The sequence below is a fragment of the Rhipicephalus microplus genome, chromosome 3 (assembly GCF_043290135.1).
Source record: "Rhipicephalus microplus isolate Deutch F79 chromosome 3, USDA_Rmic, whole genome shotgun sequence".
NCBI classification, from domain to species: Eukaryota; Metazoa; Arthropoda; class Arachnida; order Ixodida; family Ixodidae; genus Rhipicephalus; species Rhipicephalus microplus.
In genome coordinates this window covers 135258750-135279340 of record NC_134702.1, presented here as the reverse complement: position 1 = coordinate 135279340, position 20591 = coordinate 135258750, and the positions used below count along the sequence as shown (strand labels likewise).

The 20591-nt window shown below is 41.5% G+C and overlaps 1 protein-coding gene across 4 annotated transcripts in view; it reads left to right on the top strand.

Annotated features, from left to right (window-relative positions):
• LOC119171501 (lysosomal alpha-glucosidase) overlaps window positions 1-20591 on the top strand; it is a 106666-nt gene that overhangs the window by 69888 nt on the left and 16187 nt on the right. For 3 of the 4 annotated variants that reach the window (XM_075890279.1, XM_075890278.1, XM_075890281.1), the window contains exons 2-14: window positions 3878-4204; window positions 5618-5828; window positions 6557-6711; window positions 7225-7399; window positions 9208-9298; window positions 12208-12320; window positions 13779-13904; window positions 15134-15262; window positions 16042-16113; window positions 16649-16750; window positions 16910-17000; window positions 17461-17584; window positions 19006-19186. In XM_075890279.1, coding sequence (XP_075746394.1) covers window positions 3878-4204; window positions 5618-5828; window positions 6557-6711; window positions 7225-7399; window positions 9208-9298; window positions 12208-12320; window positions 13779-13904; window positions 15134-15262; window positions 16042-16113; window positions 16649-16750; window positions 16910-17000; window positions 17461-17584; window positions 19006-19186 — 1897 coding nt within the window. The remainder of the gene's footprint in view (window positions 1-3877; window positions 4205-5617; window positions 5829-6556; window positions 6712-7224; window positions 7400-9207; window positions 9299-12207; window positions 12321-13778; window positions 13905-15133; window positions 15263-16041; window positions 16114-16648; window positions 16751-16909; window positions 17001-17460; window positions 17585-19005; window positions 19187-20591) is intronic. The other variant, XM_075890280.1, reaches the window with a different exon arrangement.

Here is a 20591-nt window from a genome sequence, read left to right as displayed (position 1 = left end):
AATTCACTGGAAAGTACCAGTTCTCAACTTCACTATTTAAAGAGAAAAAAATAAAGGTAGTTGTTGGTTCACCGGGTTAACTGGCGGAACTTGGGAGAGGCCTTTGTCCTGCAGTGGACGTAGTCAGGCTGATGATGATGATGATAATGATGGTTCACTAGGTATTACGGCTAAGTGGCGTTAGCTGCCACCTGGTCTAAAGGGTACAACTATATCAATCCACCCATCCATGCACGCGATCACACTGAAGAAGCCGCGCACTCGAAGTATAAAAAAAAGTGCTCAAGGTTACGAGGCGCGGTAGTTTGTTTGCCCTGCCCTGCTTAGCTTCCAGCGCTTTCATCGGGACCAGAGAAGAGATGATGCAATGGCAGCATGCGTCAAACCTTACTAACTCCATTCGCACGGGACGGATTCTTGAAATTTTTGCGGCGTTTTATTCGTGAGACAATAAGCTCATCTAGTAAATTTGTTCTATGGCTACTTGAAAAAGCGTTTCAGGGCACCTTTAACGCATCTTATTCGACAGGTGTCACGACGAAAATGGGCCCATTCGGCGATAATAGCGCACGCAGGTCCAATCGTGTTTGTGCGTGTTTGTGTGCGTGCGTGTGTATGTAACAAAGCATGTGAATAAGTAGGCACTTAGCGGTCAAAGGGTGCACTAGGGGCCGGATTTCGCTATCGCATTCAACTCTTAAAGGTAAAGCTAAAGGGTCCTTAAATTCTTATTCACGTTAGTACTGCTCATTGGAAGATCATGGAAGCGCAGAGTGCAGCAGCGTCTGCGTTCTGAAAACCATTTATAAGTTAGTGGACGCGCAGCGGGGCTACACGATGATTCGCGCCCTTTCTCTTCATAGGGAGAGGGCGCGGCGCTGCGTCAAGAAAGCGATGTGCTGACGCGCTGTAAGGGATGCGTGTGGTCAGGCCTTAAGGGTGGTTACGCACACAGGATTGGGCTCGGCCATAAGCTGCTTGGCATCTAAAATGTTGTAATGTCCCTTTCCGATCCGTAACACTTAAATAGTTGTGACACGCTAAAGAAGTTTGCTATAGGTATTGCTACACAATATTACAGAGCAGCATGCCTAGGTCGCGCGGTATACTCTCACTTTTAATGACGTGCGCACTCTAAAACGCTGTGCCGAATAAAGAAGTAAAAAAAGGAAGAAGGGCCAAATGATGCCACACACTAAAACTTGCAATGTCCCACTTTTTTTTTATGTCGACTGCCATAAGTAGATATTTCATAGCATTTTCGAACGTGGCATTACGCAGCGCGAACTGTAATAATGAGATTTCAAAGATGAATCTAGATTCCTGTAACTTTAAGAGCCATACTTATAGCGAATGTTGTCTAATATACGCGATAAAGGTGCATTTAACCTATGATGAGGTCTTTAGCGTCTTTGAGCCCTACACACCCTAAGGTCTATGTTACCAGGAGTAGCTATGTGTGTTGCGTAGGTTCAGAATATCCATGATTCAACGGACATAGGTCTGCAATCTAACTCATGAGTCGAGTCACCAGATTCAGCAGACTCAGATCAGGCAGGCAGCTTGAACTTGAGTGAGTGCACGTTTGCAAAGTTTGGTGGGTCTTAGTCAAAGTAAGCCTTCAGCGCAAGGTATGTTCCTTGAGTGAGTATGAGCGATCTACACCTATTACTGCCCCCCCCCCCCCCCTACGGGCCTATATATTGCCACCAGCACGTAGTGGGTCGACAGCAGGAGCGGCTCTCAATCTGGAGGAAAAAGATGATCGCGTGCTTTCTTCTCTGCTCGAGAGCCAGCCACGACTGACGCATCGTCCTAGAGCTAGCTACCTGGTCGTTCAATAAATCCCCCAGTACTTGTGACTCATCGTGACAATATACTCATATTCAGCATTGATTTGAGCATTATATGGGCCAACGTTTCTGCTCAAGTTCATTCAAGCGTATCTTAAGGCATTAACCTTCATTGGCCATTTTAATATTATTGATCAGAGGTGCAGGTGGGAGGGAGGAAGTGTGAACTACCCCCGCAATTTATTCCACGCAAAGTTCTCTATAAAATATCTCGTGTGAGTTGAGTCAAGTATTTTACGTATACGATCACAAGACCCATATGTGAGCAGCAATTATGGGAGATGTTCACGGTTATGAGCACTGACATCAAGATCGTTAAATCCAATTATACTTTAGCGAACTCATATTGAACTTTGCGCTATATAATGTCGGGCACTGCCAGAGCATGTGAGCTAATGTGCAGTTTTGTGCCTCCAAGCCATAATTTTGAGACTAAGTGAGTGCGGCTGAGTAATACATTGGTGAGATAAATTCCGAGTGAGTTCATTTGAGGGAAATTTTGATGAGTTTGTGCCTGGCTGAGCCCTCACGACTTAATGAGCTCCTTTTTCTTCGCCAAGCTATGCCTATAGATGGCCTCATAAACTTGCCTCTAGGTCAACAATACAAGCGTATTTAAAGCTCCACATAGAGAAACCCAGTTCTACGAGGGTCCTGCTCTCCCGAACAGATCGCATTACTCGTTCCGACGTGCCAGTGGCCCACAACGCGCGTAAGCGTGTTCCGAAGGTCTACAGTAAAGTTAATCGGTTCATCCATCCATCCCTGCGAGTATCCACAGGGTTTAATGATGCCATCAACCTGATTTCACAAAACCTTCACACCCAAGCGGAATTTTACAAAGCTCTCCATGTAAATTATCTCAAGAAGGGATGATTGCTATTTTAATTTTGACTGACAGGTTTTTTATTCGAACATATGTTCTAACGCTGCCGCCTCGAAACATATATATGTTCATTTGTCCTGGTGGCAAAATATTTGGACGACGCTGCCGACCATGCCCGCGTAGACTCAGTGGTCGGTATACCGCTGAGTCGTAGATCCCGAGCCTCCTGTAGTGACTCTTAGCCAGCTTATACACGCCGTCGATCTCCTGAAGCTATTCGCTGGGGCAAATGAAGGAACTGAGGACGCATCAAAAGCACCGGTGAAGCACGAGTAGCATTCGGCCTTATTGCAGGTGAAGCTCACGCAGGCGCAGTTTACGAGCGAATACATAAGGTCTTTATTGTATCAAGCCACACCACTCTTTTTGTGTTGCTTTTTTTTTGTCCCACGTTGCCTATTTGCCTTTATTGTTTTATGTCATAAAGTGTGTTGCAGTGTGGCACAACTGATGTATTGCACTGCAACGCTCTAGAATGCGAGCTCGATTTCTACTCCAGGAGACTGCCTTTAGATAGATGCGAAACACAGAAACCTTTGTCTTCGAATATAGATTCATTTAAACTTTGAATGAGTCAGGTATAGTCAAAATATTTGTCTCATCTCCTCCCTCTCTCCCCCTTATGACGCACTTCTTAATGAGGCCGAGTGAAGCACGTCCGCTTTAGTGCATGCATGTTTGCAGACTCCAGCCTATCCGGCGCTGACCGCGTTCGTTCCACAATGATGTCGAGTTATCGCGTCGTTCGCGCTGTTTTAACTATACTAACATTCCGAAAAATGTCGTGAAAGTCCCCACATTACATGGCTTGGTCTGCACCAAACGACAGACTTTAGCTTCAACATGTCACACACGCATATGTTCAGAGGACAACACTTATTTGCACAGTTCAGCAAACGAAAGCGGAGCTCAGTCGGACTCACTTAAGAATTATATCTTGAACTTTGGACTCACTCAGACTCAGACTCACCAAAATTTTCTTCAGCCGAACTCACTAGGACTCGCACTCACCAGAATATAACTCATCCGGACCCAGTCACCACTCACAGCTTGATCTTAGCTCTAGTGAGTCCGACTAAGTTAGTCGACTTGTGCTTATTTCTTACAATATATTTACGTGATGTCCTTTCACTTCCAGGAAAATGGAATCGCCGACATTCACCTACTTCCCCGGCCGTGCCGGTGAGGCCAAAAAGGGACTGCAGGAGAGTTCGCTCGAGTTGCTGGCCAGCATCCCGGAGGAGTCTTCCCTTTCGCCATCGTCCGGTAACCTGCATCGCTCCTTGCGCGGGCCGCTGCTGTGCGCCCTTGTCTCTCTACTGCTCTCGGCTACCGTGCTGGCCAGCTGCGCTGTGCTGGCATACGTCGAGTTGTTCTACCGCTGGTCATTTCCGCTGCGTGTCGACTGCGACCTGGACCCAACCAGAGAAGGACTGGCTGACTATGGCCGATGCTTGCGCAGAGGGTAGGACTTTCCTGTCATTCGAACATTAGTGAAAAAAGGGAGAGGTTTTCTTCCTTTATTTTTGTGAATGACAAACGCCGGTATAAACACGAAAAAGATTTTAGCACTGAGAAAAGAAATCACGCCTTCTCAAGAGACAAAAACACGACGCGTCTTTGGCATGAAAGTACATCCGTTCGAAATCCTCTGATGTGTACAGTCCTCCCAATCCACTTTACAACTTCCACTGGAGAGGTCTTTTGCGCGTAATTCACCCAAGCCATCGCAGAGAGTGTTATTGTGCTACAATTTCTCGGCACCACTGCTACGACTCATTCGTGTTGGTCAAATATGGTCTTTTCTTTTTGCAAGAAAAGGCTTCGAGCGCACTAGTTAAGACATTCGCCTTCCAAGTGTCAGGGCCCCTGCCGTTCCAGGCCAAGCACTGAAGCGACAACGTATTTTCTTTCTTTCGTTCATTTAAATTTCTTAGCGGCGATTGTTTTATAGGACCTACGGACAATTTCTCCTAGAGTGAACATAGAAATGCTTACGCTTTCCAAACAGCTTCTAAGAGTGTTTATAGCAGTGTCGCCATATGATACCAAGAAAATCAGTGAATACTCATCACAAAAAAAGAAGCCCAGACGAAACCGGCCCATAATTAAATTTCACATTCTTGAAAATTTTTTAATTATGAAGAAAATAGTCACTCAAATGCAAAAGAGAATTTAAACAATCACCTAATTGTTTTACAACGTGCGTATTTTCAAGTGTGAACGAAAGCACACAACTACTTTTCAGCAGTGTGTCCCCATATGGTTGAAGGCATGTTTGCCCACGCATGATTAAGCTTACTTGTTGATTCGCCCAACGTGTGTTTGGCTTTACGCTCAACCATATAGGCGTACTCTCAAAAGATGGGTACAGAAGCAAGCAGGCACTAAATCTGCTCCTTACAATGACTCAGTAGGATGGGGTGGAGTGCTGTGACGAACTGTCGTTGCCCCCTTGATGAGGAACACTGCATACGCTTATACAATCAACTACTAATTCACCGACAAACATGCTATTTGACGAACCTAATGATCACTAAAATTACTTTGTTTCCTAAAAAAAGCACATAAGCTCCCCCTCTACACACAAAAAAGGACAAAATTGGCTCAATGGAAACAAAAGGCCCGATTCGCTTATCATTAACGGAATAGGCATTTCTGGTCCACGTGCCTCTTCCGTGTAATAAGGAGTGAAATGTTGTGTTACTGTCTCGTGTTTATGTAACAAAAATAATGAGCAATCGCGCAAATCAGCATACTTCTGACAGGATGTAACTTTGTCCACTGCAGAAGCAGATACTATAAAAAACATTTGTGTAATAACTTTAGCAAAATATGTGTCGTCATAATCAAGACATCTGTTTCACCTGCATCTCAGGTGCAAGTACGTCTCCACGGATAGCGCTCTGCCGATGTGTTTCTTCCCCGAGGACTACGGCTACGTCATGGTCAGCCAAGAACGTCATGCAAATGGCAGCGGATTTACGGCCCTGCTGAAGAGACCGGCCTTGCCGCCCTTGTTTGGCGGGGAATTCGAGGACGTGGTCGTTAACGTTTCATTTTTCACGCCTTCTAGGCTTCGCGTGCAAGTGAGTACACATAATGTTATGGGGGTCATTCTATGCTTCCTATACTAAAGAAAGATATAACAATAGTAGTAATAGTAGCAATAATAATAATAATAATAATAATAATAATAATTGCTTGGGTTTAAGTTCTCGAAACCATGATATGATTTTTAAGAGATGCTGTAGTGGAGGGCTCCGGAAATCTCGACCGCCTGGGTTTTTAAACATGCACCTAAATTTAGGAACACACGCAAGCCCATCACTAGGAATATTTTTCTATGTAAGTTGGGGTCGGGGGCATTTGTTAAAGTACTTGAAAAACCCATAGTTTCACCATCTGTTCTCGGTAAAACACCCTCTCTCCCACCATATGAATCAAGGTTGGGGGGTATTTAGGGCAGCCCCTTAACTACGTGTCTAGGAGAAACCATTCAGTTATTTAAAAAAAAGCGTTCATATTGAGAAGGTAGTGTGTTATCACTTTTGGGGGCGTATGTATCACGTGCGGAGTAAGAAGACATAATACAGGCGTCTGCGCACTATGGCATAAAGATCTGCAATTAAACGAACCCTGAAACCTTTATTGCAGCTGCGTGTTGGGAGTAAAATTTCCTTATTAGTGTGCTGCGGAGTGCAGCCACCCGAGCTTGCCGATATCATTGGAAATATACTTTGTCTTGCTTACCTTTTTTGTGTGCTAAGCATACCTGAATGCAATGATGCAGCCCCTTCATTTTTAACATTTTCAGATGGTACCTGATGGTCACAGCTACCATCCAATTGTGCTCGAAGAAGACAACTTACAACGCTGCAATGAAAATGATACTGGCTATGAACTATTACTAGGGGAGTCCGGACGGTTATTCGGTATTGCAGTGACGCGGAAAGAAAACGGTGCAGTAATGTAAGTATTTATGACGCCAAGGAGCGTATAAGGTTTTCAAAAAGTAGAAACGACATAAATTTCACTTTGCAAGCGATTCCTTTGCTGTGCAGTAATACTAAATGTCCTGTGATTAGCTTAACCACATGCAGATCTTGGGGTTTTTCCGGTCCTTTAATTCTGGTCATAATGTGAACACGTTCTCGAATGTGACACCATCGGTGCAAAAACTGCTGATCCGCCCTTGTGAGAGGCATGTCCCTTATGATCGCTCTGCAATCAGCGAGTCGCCGGGAGTTTTAATCCGTCCCGTAATAGTTTATTCTACGCTTTTCGAGCCGGAAATATGGAAATACAAGTAACCCGGAAATTTGGCTGGGCAGTGAGTTATGAAACCAAGCTTTATTTTTATAACAAAATATTTTACTATTACAGATGCAGAACCAGCCGAATTGTTTCTAAACACTTGTGTTAACAGACAAGTCAATTAATTAGACCCGTTTTATTACAAAAAACATCTCCGGTACTTTGCAGATTCGATACGAGGCTACCGGGTACAGTGCTATCAAAGCAGTTCCTCCAGGTCTCTACCCGACTTACAACAGCGAATATATTTGGCCTCGGCGGTCTTTCCCCGAAGGAAACGCTCAAGCAGGATATCAACTGGAAGACAGTAACGTTTTTCAACAAACGAATTAATGGCAGACCGGTAGGTTATAAGTTCCCCATATTCGCTTGTCATATTTTTTATATATAAGGAATATTTTGGATAGCATATTTAGGGTTTAATTGCTGAACCTACAATGAAATACAAGTGATTACAACTCAATTAGCGCCTGAAGTATCCTACGCCTTGAAAGGTGTAACTATTGTTGTAAAAGGCGGCCTCGTTATCAGATGCGTGTTCAACTTACTGACTTATTAGGTTGACGCAATAGTGGACCCTCTTGTGTATATAATGTTTTTAGAGCGTGTTTCTATCTGTAAGTTCATTATTACGAAGATCATTTCAAGGACTATTATCACAACACCTGAAGCGCACCATTGTTGATATTTGAGGCTGCCTGGTGCCGCCATGGATGATAACGTAGACATGGTCGTGTGATTACTGGCTGATCGACATGCCACTCTAACTGGCCTATCAAGCTTCGTTCTTTCTGAAATTAACTTGCTTTGCTGTAATACTCACTACTTGGCAAGCTACACTCACTTATATACTAAGCGTATTCTCCTACGGATGATGTAGACTAATTACGAGGGATACACTCTATACACTTCTCACAATTACCATTTGGCACTAAACTGTGATGAGGTAGAGTGTCTTCTCCAACATTACAGGATTTGGTCCAAGAACATTTTTTTCTGAATGCCGAACGTAAGATATGTGGGGAATTGTATACTACTTGCTCTTCTCGTGTTTTCGCTCTTGGGTCCTGCATATGAGGCATTCTGCATGTCAGTGTTTTGTAATATACAATTCATCATTACAATCAATGTGTTGCAAGTTACTCACATACAATATGCCTATTTTATGAAAGTTCGCTATTTTATCTCATTGTTCTAAGGGTACTTGTTTTCAGTGCTAATCATACAATAGCTTTGATACATTTATTTTAATCTGTTATACAGCAGCCCTTCGCTCACATCAGGTCAGCATCCAGCTCTACGCTGTGCAGCCACCTCCTGCGCATTTAAATACTTATTTACAGGTCACCTACTCGAAAAAAGAACATTTAGTGTTAGGCAAAACACCCACACAGAGCGCAAGTCTAACATAATTTCGCTGAGGTGTGTATTCAGCTGCAACGTACTATGTGCGCGTAACTTCTGGGGCAGAAATGCCACCACTGACGAAACGGCTACCTCGACACGAAGCTCATGTCGTTTTTTCTCTCTCTCTGTTTGACAACGTTCATTTCCCCTCCAGAGTCATCCTCCTTTCAACGGCACTCGCTTTGCACCTTTCACCTTGCGTTTTTTATTCTTTGTCCACGACTCCCCTCCTTTTCCGTACGCTCCGAAATTCTGTAGCGTAACATGTTCCACGACCAAATCAATCCATTCAGACTGAATAGAAACAAGAGTGCTGACAGCACATAACCATCATAGGAGAAATAGCATTCATAAATTCCTCTTGATTCAACAGACAGTGACAAATACTAGCCTATATTATTCATAATAGAGCCAGCCCCAGGAAATGCTATGGTCAGCTGGCAGCATGCATGTGGGTGCGAGAGCTGACGACAAATGACTTCGCTTAAACTATCTCCTAAGCTGCACTCCCTGCGTGACCAGCTATTATTTTCAGGAAGAAATAATTATTCCGTGTTGCTGAATATGCGCCCAAGAAGCCAAGTGTCGTATCATATCTCTCCAAAGAAATACTGATTTAGTGTAGCCGCAATAAAGTACTGTTAAAGCGCTTGCCTAGGGCATCGTGGTTGGGAATACGTGCAAAAATAGAGTGATGCTGCTTAAGAAGACATGTTTTCTGTTTCTGGCTGTTTTGTATTTCAGAGTGATTATTTTGGTGTGCACCATTTTTACATGGTAGTGGAGGAGGACGGAAAAGCGAACGGCCTATTTCTGAGGAACGGAAACGCAATGGGTAAGACCAAGGCTGCTTGTGTAGCAATGTGTGTCTCACAGGCGCCATTTTGGATATATATATATATATATATATATATATATATATATATATATATATATATATATATATATATATATATATATATATATATATATATATATATATATATATATATATATATATATATATATATATATATATATATATATATATATATATATATATATATATATATATATGTATATTTATATATATATATATATATATATATATATATATATATATATATATATAATTAAGAATGAAGGAGCACACTTACGAAAATTTGATAATTGTTTACTCTACGTTTCGGCCGTGGCACGGCCTTCGTCAGGATTAACAGAAATACGAGTATGTGGCCGCTTTTATGGGCAGGCATGAACACGTCAGTACAAAACACGTGCGATCAGCATGTGAGTGTCACAAAAATTCTTTTAAACAGCCGTGACTACAATGACTGTAGTCACGGCTGTTTAAAAGAATTTTTGTGACACTCACATGCTGATCGCACGTGTTTTGTACTGACGTGTTCATGCCTGCCCATAAAAGCGGCCACATACTCGTATTTCTGTTAATCCTGACGAAGGCCGTGCCACGGCCGAAACGTAGAGTAAACAATTATCAAATTTTCGTAAGTGTGCTCCTTCATTCTTAATTATATATATATATATATATATATATATATATATATATATATATATATATATATATATATATATATATATATATATATATATATATATATATATATATATATATACATATATATAGCCTGCTTTGCTAAGGGCAAAACAAAAAAGAGTCTACCATTACGCACCAATTTCATGATATACACTGAATTAGAACTCAAACTTTATTAAAAGTGATCAGTTCATAATAGGATCGAGCTGTGAGGTCATTGACATCAAACCTGAGGTTTGGCTAATTTACCTACTGCCTATCACTCACATGTTTGCTCAGCGGGAATTTTGCAGCTTATGTAGGCGCCAGCACCAGTAATCTTTGCAGTAAACTCTATGGAAGCCCGCAGGATGCGGAACTTGGAGAGTGGACAACATTAAGTTTAGTCATGTAACTATAGTGATCATAGAAGACTTCATTCACTGCAAAGCTTTATTGAGGCAGATCCGTTCGGAAATACTTGTGAGCAGAAACTGTTCACGCGTCACGCTCGATGAGTCAATATCATATCGCAATATCTTGAAGCCATGGCCAGTGTGAAGCACAACTTCGGTCACCGCGCCTAGGAGCTTAGATTCTCCGGACAGTCCACAAATTCGACTCACACTACTCGTCGTAAAACACAGCCCTTAGGCACCAGTTGCTTGGTCTTTGTTGTTGTTGTTGTTGTTGTTGTTGTTGTTGTTGTTGTTGTTGTTGTTGTTGTTGTTGTTGTTGTTGTTGTTGTTGTCTTTTGCCGTAGTCGAGCGATCAAGTGCAGCGAAAGATGATTATGGCGTCTTTTCGGTAGCGCTCCTCCGCAAAAGAAGATCGGCCAAGAACCTGGGGGGAAAATACTTAGACTAATGACATATGAAACTACAAAATTTATCTAAAAATAAAACATAAAATAAATTTTCAAAACTAATGAGCAAGTGGTAAAACTACATGAGCTTTCTCACAGAAAAAAGATAGATTTCAAACCGAGAATAAGAATAGATAAAACTAGACTAACACGGTAATTCTTATCTTTTATTAAAGGGAAGTTGAAGCACTTTTCCAAGAAATTGACTTTGGAGCGTGTAGGGACACTTTCATCTCCGCTGAATTAGAAAATCAATGTGAGAGCTTTCAAAAGTGACGCCATGGCACTTTTTTGTGAAAAAAACAGTCACTGTGGCCATTCAGCTTCTTAAGACGCTGAGCGATAACGGTGACGTCATTCTCGGTATGCCACGTCACCTGCAACAGCAGCACTGCGGAACTGTTGCCTCTTCGATTACTTCCGGCAACGGCACGTCATGTTTGAGTCACGGCGGTCGTGGTTGAAGATAAGAAAGACCCCTTGCTCCGGGCCACTGGAAACGAAGATGACGCATGTTTCTACGCCCACACTTTCAGCGCACTCGCGGGGGTGGAGCAAGGCAAGCTTTCATTTCACCTGTTCTAAAGCTTCTGCTGTTACAACCACGAAAACAATTATGACATTGTCAACAGTAATGTCGGTCTTTACTAAACACAAAGTTTTATTGAATTCTAAAATCCCTTCAGCTTGCCTTTAATACCAAAGAGCGGACATCGCTGTTGCTTTAACCTGATGAAGTGCTGCCAAATGGTAAAACTATTGGAATATTTACAGGCAATGCTAACTTTAATCCAGAGGTTGAAATTATATATATATATATATATATATATATATATATATATATATATATATATATATATATATATATATATATATATGTGTGTGTGTGTGTGTGTGTGTGTGTGTGTGTGTGTGTGTGTGTGTGTGTGTGTGTGTGTGTGTGTGTGTGAGAGAATGATGACGGCAGAAAAGAATGACGTCTGCCACGGTGCTCTAGAGGTTATGGGGCTTGACTTCTGTCCAGGAGGTCATGGAAGTGAGTATAGACCGCAATGGTCGCGTTTCAGTCGAGGCGAAATGCTCGAGGCATGTGCACCTAGATTTAGGCACACAGTAAAAATAACAAGATGGTCTACATTTCTAGACCCTTCCACTGTGGCATAAATCTGTGACGAATGCTTTGGATACGCGAAATTCTAATTACTTACCGTCAGACATTGTTGTGCAAGGGTTGTCATGGGAGAGCCTAATTACGTGAACGCCAAAAAGGCCACTTGAATTGTTTTTTCACCGCACCTATTTAACTCCGCACCTAATAAACCTTGCTGAATTATGGAAACTAGAATATTCTTTGAATTTTCAGATGTTTTGCTGCAGCCAGAAAAAGTGATCACTTTTAGAACAACTGGAGGCCTGCTAGACTTCGACATTTTTCTTGGCGACAGTCCTGACGACGTTTTGCGCCAGTTCACAGAGGTGCGTTCTCGTTCGTTTTCATATCAAATGCTCCAAATGCTCATGCACAAAGGAACGCTGCGACTTTTGATCCGCATGGTCAATAAACGCTGCCTACTCACTTGTCGAAGCTCCTCACAACTCCCGAGCCAAACATTCTAGAACACCTCGTGGTCAGCCCGCCTTGGTGGAACAGTGGCTTGTGTGCTCAGATGCTGATACAAAGGTCGCGCGTTCAATTCCATCCGTTGTGGTTGCATTTTGATGGATTAAAGAAAATGGTAGTGGCCCGTGTACTTTGTGATGTCAGTGCATGTTAGAGAACACCGGATGCTCAAAATTTCCGGAGCCCTCCACTCCGGCATATCTCAATCATATCGTGGTTTTGGGACGCAAAACCCTGCGTATAAATATTACCTCGCGTTCTGAAATTTGCAAGTAATTCGAAAGTCTGCTAGAAACCACTCACTCTTCTCTTGGCAAATGATTCTGTGAATCCCAATTACTACGCCATAAATATATAGTCCACTGCCGTTGGCTGATGTCAGCATCGTCAGCTGCATAGTTTTCAGGGCCGCCGCAGCATGCCGCAACGTGTCTGCGCGTTCGGTCAGGATCACACTCAGAAAAGAAAGAAAGTGATAAGAAAAGAAGGTGTCAAGGTCATAACGCAAGCCGACGAATAGGCATGGTGTCTTACCTCCTTGTCATACAAGCCTACTCCTTCATTTCTATAGCTTCTAGCTTTCTTGTATGGGAGAAGAGATGAAACGCTTAAAGCTTGGAATTCCTGTAACTGCGCTCGTACTTGAGTATTCTAAATAAGAGTTTAAATAATATTGTTACAGTTCATTCGGGAAGCAATAAACTTCTTTAAGGGAGACATTTGATGACTACTAGCAAAAGTGTTGCAGTTGTCCGCAATTTTTCCCCGAAAACTGCTTTCCTTATGTTATCGTATTTGGGTATTTACTGCGATAAATATAGAAATACTGTGTGCTGTAGCCACGTACACTTAGCATTGATTCATCTTTGCTGATATCTGTTTGAAAGTAATCGAAAAGTATAGGTAAACGGCATATTATGTCCCGATGTCCCGATTTTCTAAAAGCCAATTTTTTGGTCTCTTTCATGCGAATTCTTTTCTTTCTCGGCCACTTAACCTATTCTCTATTTGCATTGCATCATTTTTTGGAATAGGTAAATATCACACATGCTCAGGGACACAGAAATATTTAAACGAACAATGCTGGAATATGTTATATGGAAAACCTACGCGAGCTTTTACTCGATTCGGGCTTTTTACGACGTGCCTCTGGCTGTCATACTGTAAAAGTCGTACTTATATCTGTTTTTCTTTTAATATACGACTTGCGGAGTGTTATCCAATGACCATTAAATCTAGTCTTGCTGCTGCTTCTTTCTAATCAGACTACGAATTTAAGCATCACGTCACGTATATTGGTGAATATGTTTCAGCTAGTTGGAAGACCAGCAATGCCTCCTCTTTGGGCACTGGGGCATCACGTCAGCGTAGCGGCTGACGTCGAGATTTCACAAGTGTGGCGCTTACTACAGATGTTAAATGAATCTGGAATTGAAGTGGTGAGTGCTGGTGCTACTCAATAGATGGTATTTTCTCCCCACTGTGGCGTACATAAGGGCAGTTCACTGAATTGTAGAAGTGCTAACACAACAACAGCTACCTATATCACTACTATACGCTACCCTCACAAGAAAACTTTGAAATAATCGGTTCCTCCTTGTTTAAATAACAAGACACTGATGACTATCAAATAGAGGCAATAGTAGGAGTGATGCATGTATAATAATGTAGGTGCAAGTTTAGAATTAATTAGCCTACTATCCAATGCAAACGAGTTTATTTTGCCTTCAAGTTGAGAGTAACAGAGACATTATAGCATGCGACCATGCATTACGCGCATAATGTGGCTGGTTTGCTAAAAGTATCCCACTGCGACATGTAGTGGGAGACAAGAAAGTGGGAGCCCGGCGTGTAAATGAGGAACACATGTGCGTATGAAGGTAATCGGAGCTGTGGCTCCTGTAAATACTTTCACTATATAGGAGAAAGAACACAAGCACACAATGAACAAATAACGAAGTTTAATAAATTATTTTAGTATACAAGATTTGAAGTTGCTACAACATATATGATAATACATTTCCAATTCTTACATTGACCTTGAAAAAGATTTGTCCACGCCTCCTGTCACTGAAAACCACGTCGAATGATTCATGTACACACCTTGGAAATTTAGACCAGCGTATGCGACTTTAGACACCGGGAAAAAATTTAAGCTTCAAGTTTAGTAATAAAAGTTGAATTCATGAATACCAATTATTGAACGTGTTATTATATCTCGCCTTTAGTGGTTGCATTCATCGCATCTAATGTATCAATTTCTTTCGATAGTGCATTTCAATTCGCATGTAGTTGAATATATTTGAAAGGGTTGTTATCACAATGAATTTTCCATTTCCCGGAGAGTAACCGATCTGCTTGCTTTTTTTGTCCACGGACGCTGTTGCGTTCGATTGAATTCTCTTCCTATCGCAATACTTCATCAAACAGTGATGTAGGCATGAATTGCTAGTGTAGAGACGAACATTACTTGCTCGATACAATAGCGTGGTGAGTAGGGCTACCTCGCTTCTACAACGTGCTACACTGGTTGGTGACATGATGATCAGTTTATTATGCTGGCTGACTGTAACAAGTGCACTGCACTTCTCTTGTTTGCGCTACTGCTTCTCTTGTTACGGCGCTTGAGAGCCCACATACACGACGTTCTCTTTCATTTTTCTTCAAGGCAGCTTTGCATATCAATAAAGGAATCGCAAACGGAAAACTTGCAACCAATGACTCTTTGATGGCTAAAGAAATGTTTAGGCTCCAACATGAGACGCAATACACTAATATAAGATATCTGCTCCGAGCCGTAAGTATGACACTGTTTTGACATGTAATAGGTGATAACAATGGGCATGGCAAATGAGTGTTCTCGTACGCTAACATGACAATAGTATAACAAAGGACATCAGTACAAAAAATAAATGATCAATAGTTTGATTTGTGCTCGTAACGGTTGAGAAATGACAAGAATGAGCGATGAGAGAGCAAGAGTACAGGAGATCATGGTCGTATAACGAAACGCTTATTTGTTTGCGAAGAAGGGTCAATAACGCATTATATTTTTATACAATCTTAAAGAGCATGGCGTTTGTTTAACGTACTCGAACTTTCATTTCTTACAGTTCGAAATCACGTTATTGCCTTTATAAAATACACTAAAAAGCAGCACTGACGCGTAGCATTGGCTTTTCTATTTTTCTAAGACATGGCCTATTTACCAATCTCATGATGTTTTTTTTAAAGAAAAATAAAAAGAATGCACGTAAATTTACCGGCTTGTTTGTAAATTTTGCACTTTAAAACAAAGCCGTAAAACGATGATAAGCTGTGATTCTGGTATACGAAGGCTTCAATGTGAGTCGCTATCGAATCTCGCCAAAAAGGAACGTCCTGACTGGAAGAAATTGTTGCGTCTCATCCCATGTTCTGAAACCAAAATCACCTGCAATCTAATCTCGTTGCCGCTTATTTCTTGCATATGGAACACGTTGAGTAATGTTATACCGTCATTTTCTCAGAAGCATGCAGCTTTCTCTCAGTCCTAAGTGATCAATTGCCATCATTGTTACTTTTGTAATATTGCAGGATCCTCTCATGCCCTCACCAGGGGTGCATATGATCCCACTAATAGAGAATGAAGGTGGGGAAAGCTCTACTGTAAGTGTACTCCTCTCAAATATTGTTCCCTTGGCTTCAAAATTATTGCCACATCAGTTGTTCTAGAGTGTAAATTTAAGCCCCTTGTTTTAACGTTAAATACTCTTTTTCTGCAATAAATTTTTACTGAAGATAGCCTTCTTTATTATTTATACTAATCTATCTATCTATCTATCTATCTATCTATCTATCTATCTATCTATCTATCTATCATCATCTATCTATCTACCTATCTATCTATCTGTCTATCTATCTTCTATCTATCTATCTATCTATCTATCTATCTATCTATCTATCTATCTATCTATCTATCTATCTATCTATCTATCTGCATCCAGGCCTGGCTGTCTGGGTTCACTCATACACCTTTAGTACAACACTCGGGGTACGTCCTAACCCAGCTATGTTGCCTGTACCTACATGCGGTAAAGCATTTAATTAGGCAGTAATATCTGATCTGTTTCCGGCTCTTGCTAATGTGAACATTTTTTTTTCATTTGTCTACGTCTGCCGTCACTCACTCTTCCACTTTCAGGATAATGCTTTCGTAGATTTCACGAATCCGGAAACGATGATGGCATGGACAAACAACCTGCGTTCTCTTTACGGGACTTTTGGATTCGACGGGCTGCTACTGGTAAGAGAAGTTGCAGTGCGTCGATAAAGCACAGCATTTTTTATTACGATGTTACAATAAATTTCGGCCTGCATTTAAAGAAAGCACACAAACATGTGATGCGGTGGTCAGTTGTATAGATAGTGTGAATACTTGTGTGATCTCCTTCTTTTTTTGCAGGACATGAACGAGCCAACTTATCCTCCAGAACTAAACCGGTCCAGTCCAATGTGCTCAAAGAACAAGTGGAACAATCCCCCTTATCACGTTGGTGCGTGGTTTTAATAAATCATCACTTGATGTTTCAATTCTGCCTCCTGTGAACAATTTTTATGTATGGATAATGAAACCTTGTTCAACACAGGGCAAATAGAGCAATGCATACGTTAACAAAAGTCACACCTGTTTACTTACTGACTAATTTGATTGCTCAGTCTAGCTATATTTGTGTGTAAACAACAGTGGTGCACTTGTTGAACTTGTTGTTTGCTCTTAACACAAGTCAGATAGGCCAAGATTCAATATAGAGTGAAGTCATTAGCATTTCTTTCTAATGCGCATCATTTCGCTTTCACATTGACAGCGTAACAAGCTCTGTACTTTCGTTCTATCCAAATTCAGTCCTCTCAGGCGCCAAGAACTTATTTCATCAGATCGGTTTAGAGTCATCCCTTTTCAAAGACTGGAATGCTTGAAAGTACCATTTGAAGTGAATGCACTGACCGCTGCAGGCTTTCAGCACTGGGGCCGAGGAATGTTCGAGAACAGCGTGTGCGGTGATGCCAACCAGTCTGCTGGCATCCACTATGACATGCACAACCTCTACGGGTACCATCATTCGAAGACGACTTGGCAGTAAGCCTATCACGACTCATGTGCTTTTTCGCAAATAGATCCTTGAGTGTGGCTACGTGTACAGCTTACGCCCTTTTGAACTAGACCAGACATACAGAGTGAGATGAAATGTTCCTGTTGCTTATACTCATAAGTACCAGCCAATGCAAGCTCTTGTTCAATATGCGAACTCGTGTGAACCTTTCGTCTGTGACCTCGCGTTATAGGTGCAAAAGCTTCATTACGCTGCCAATTACGCAGCCTGCAAACAAGCTATGAAGTTACTGTCAAGCTTTGTTGACTTTTCAATGAAGCTTTTGTAACTGTTGTTATGACTGATACAAGAAGAAGCCTTTCAGAAGAAGCCTATTCATTTAGGCGGCCCACTTGAACATTTTCTCACCATATGTTATTACAGTGTCACTTTTACTCCCGGTGCAAAACAAAGCTTACAAACTCCCTTTCGACTTTAGGGCTAAACCTCATAGGTTAACACTGGACGTGACAATGTAGCCACCGAAATGTGAACTAGCGATAGAACATCTCTATCAAATTATTCTGCGGCGTTGCACTGCAGAACTCGCAGGTCGTTACCACGAGTCAGTGATCACATTCTCTCAGCCGTAGTGATGAGTCAGACATGCTTGTGTCCAACAGTTGCGGTATGTGACAAACGAAATGCGCAACTAAGAAAAGGTGCAGGTGGCTACAGAGTGGCACTCGTATAATCACTAGTAGACAATCGTATGTGATACGAGATTGTACGGAGCAAGGAAATAGATGGTGTTTTCCTTGTTATTACTCTACTTTAATGGCATGCGACGGTCGCGCGAATTCTCTTGAACAATCGCTGTACGGAATGAATCATTGTGCCCCTAAGAAAGTTTTAGATATTCGCATATTCTTAAGGTCTACGTAAGCTAAATTATTAGCGGTTGTAATTTGAAGGGGGGATTCATTATTCAAGTCGCTAATTCTATTGTCATAAATAAAGTACAGTGTATGAGCTTTGCTTTCAAGTCTCAAGTTTATTTGAGTTATTAGTACAGAAAAAGGAACAGTATACAAAGTATATAGCAAAGTACAAGCATAATATGACTTGATTAGAGTTGTAGTGTTAAAGTAGTTACGTGCTCTGGTTAGAATCCTGACACCAAATGCTAGTTTTTTTGCGTTAATGAATACCATGATTCGAGTATTTTAGGTTGAGCAGATATGGGCTAGATTGCAATGTATGCTCGCTCAATGCCTACATGACAATACCAGCAAATCGGAGGCGAAAGAAATCAATCCGGTACCATATTTCTTCAGTATAGCTAAAAGTCACAAGCATATCATCGCAAAGGATATGAAATATTCGTTTAATTCTCTTCATATGTCGGCGTTGCACAGCGGCATTAGCTTAATATCGTCGGATCATTTCAAATAGATGTCTTTCGTAGGAGCTTGGTAAACCTGACGACGGGACGAGGAGGACAGAGACCCATGATTCTGAGCCGTGCGACATTCTCCGGTTCAGGATCCTTCGGTGGACATTGGTTTGAAGAGGAGGAATGCAGCTGGGAAGGTCTGCGAAGGACTATAGTCAAGGCTGTAAAGTTCTCCATGCTCGGAATGCCTTTGGTAATAGCAACTTTGGCCAAATCATTAATGGCCATTTCTGTTTTTACAACAAACGCCGTACATAACCGACAAAAATCAAGCTTTTGAGCCTTGTGCATTCGTATTGGCTCCACAACAGCAGCATTGTTCATGTTCTTTTTTTTTCTTTACGAAGGCTCTCTAACTAACGCATTGCGAAAAGAGAAAGAGAGAAATATGGTATGATGAAAGGCAGGGAGGCAAAGAGGAACTGTTAAAGAAACAATTAGCTACCCTGCACTGGGGAAAGGGTAAGGGGAGACTAAAAAGTAGCAAACAAAGGAATGAGAGAAGGAAGGATGCAGACATACCTACCAACCACTAACAAACACTTTACGTGCCCGAAGCAAAAACTAATATCGATACCTGTGATGCGGTTCCTTTTATACTGAAACTCATTATACGTCCCCTAACCCAATACGTAAGTAACTCATAATTTGTCGACTAAAAATACTTCGTTAATAGGACAAGCACAAAAAAAGCAAAATAATGCAGTTCTGAGTACTCTTCAATCATTGCATTTTATGCGACAATGTTCTCGCCTGTTGTTTCTCGTCCCTAGCGTCAACCGCTTAAACACTTCTAATTGCTGGGACTTAAAGGTCCAGAACAACCGTATCTTTATAAGGAACGCTTTACTGAAGATCTTCGAAAATTTCAACCACCTGGGATTTTTTAACGTGCACTTAAATCTAAGTACACTGGCCTCAAGCGTTTCCGCCTACATCAAAATTGTCGTCACCGTGGCAATCACTCAAATAAAATCACTGACGTAAAAATGAAGAGTAAAGTAGGGTGGAACAGAAAATACTGCATTCTAGGCGTGTCTTTACAAGGAAGACTTGATGCGAAGCATTTCGTACGCCTCCTTTGCAGATTTGTAGCGATGAAGTGAAACACTTTCTTTTCACTTATAGTTCAGGGAATATTTCATTGGATGAATCACCGCCTTTTAGGGGCTCAGGAAGGCGACCACTGTGTCATTTCGTTGAAACGTGTGTCGACCCCTGGCTTTTGTCGGAACTATACTCTTTTGGTGGCATCCAATATTCGCTTTTAAAATTAGCTGCTTTTAAATAAGTTCGCAATCATTGTAGGACTCCCCTATAATGCATTGTCTTACAGCGAAGCCCTACAGAATTATTTAGTATGCCTAGCATGCAGAGGCAGCAGCTGCCAGAAAAATTATTCCGATTCATACATTTCAATTCAGCGAACAACAAAGCATTGAAAATTAGTCCAGTAACTTTCTATCATAATACCTAATTTCGCACCGTCTCACCGCTACACTTTAGTATCCGCGCAAAAAGTCTTTCTTGCTTGAAAGATATGTTCAACAGTTGCTTACAATGGCTAAACGTGGTTTTAAACTATGGTAACTAGCCTT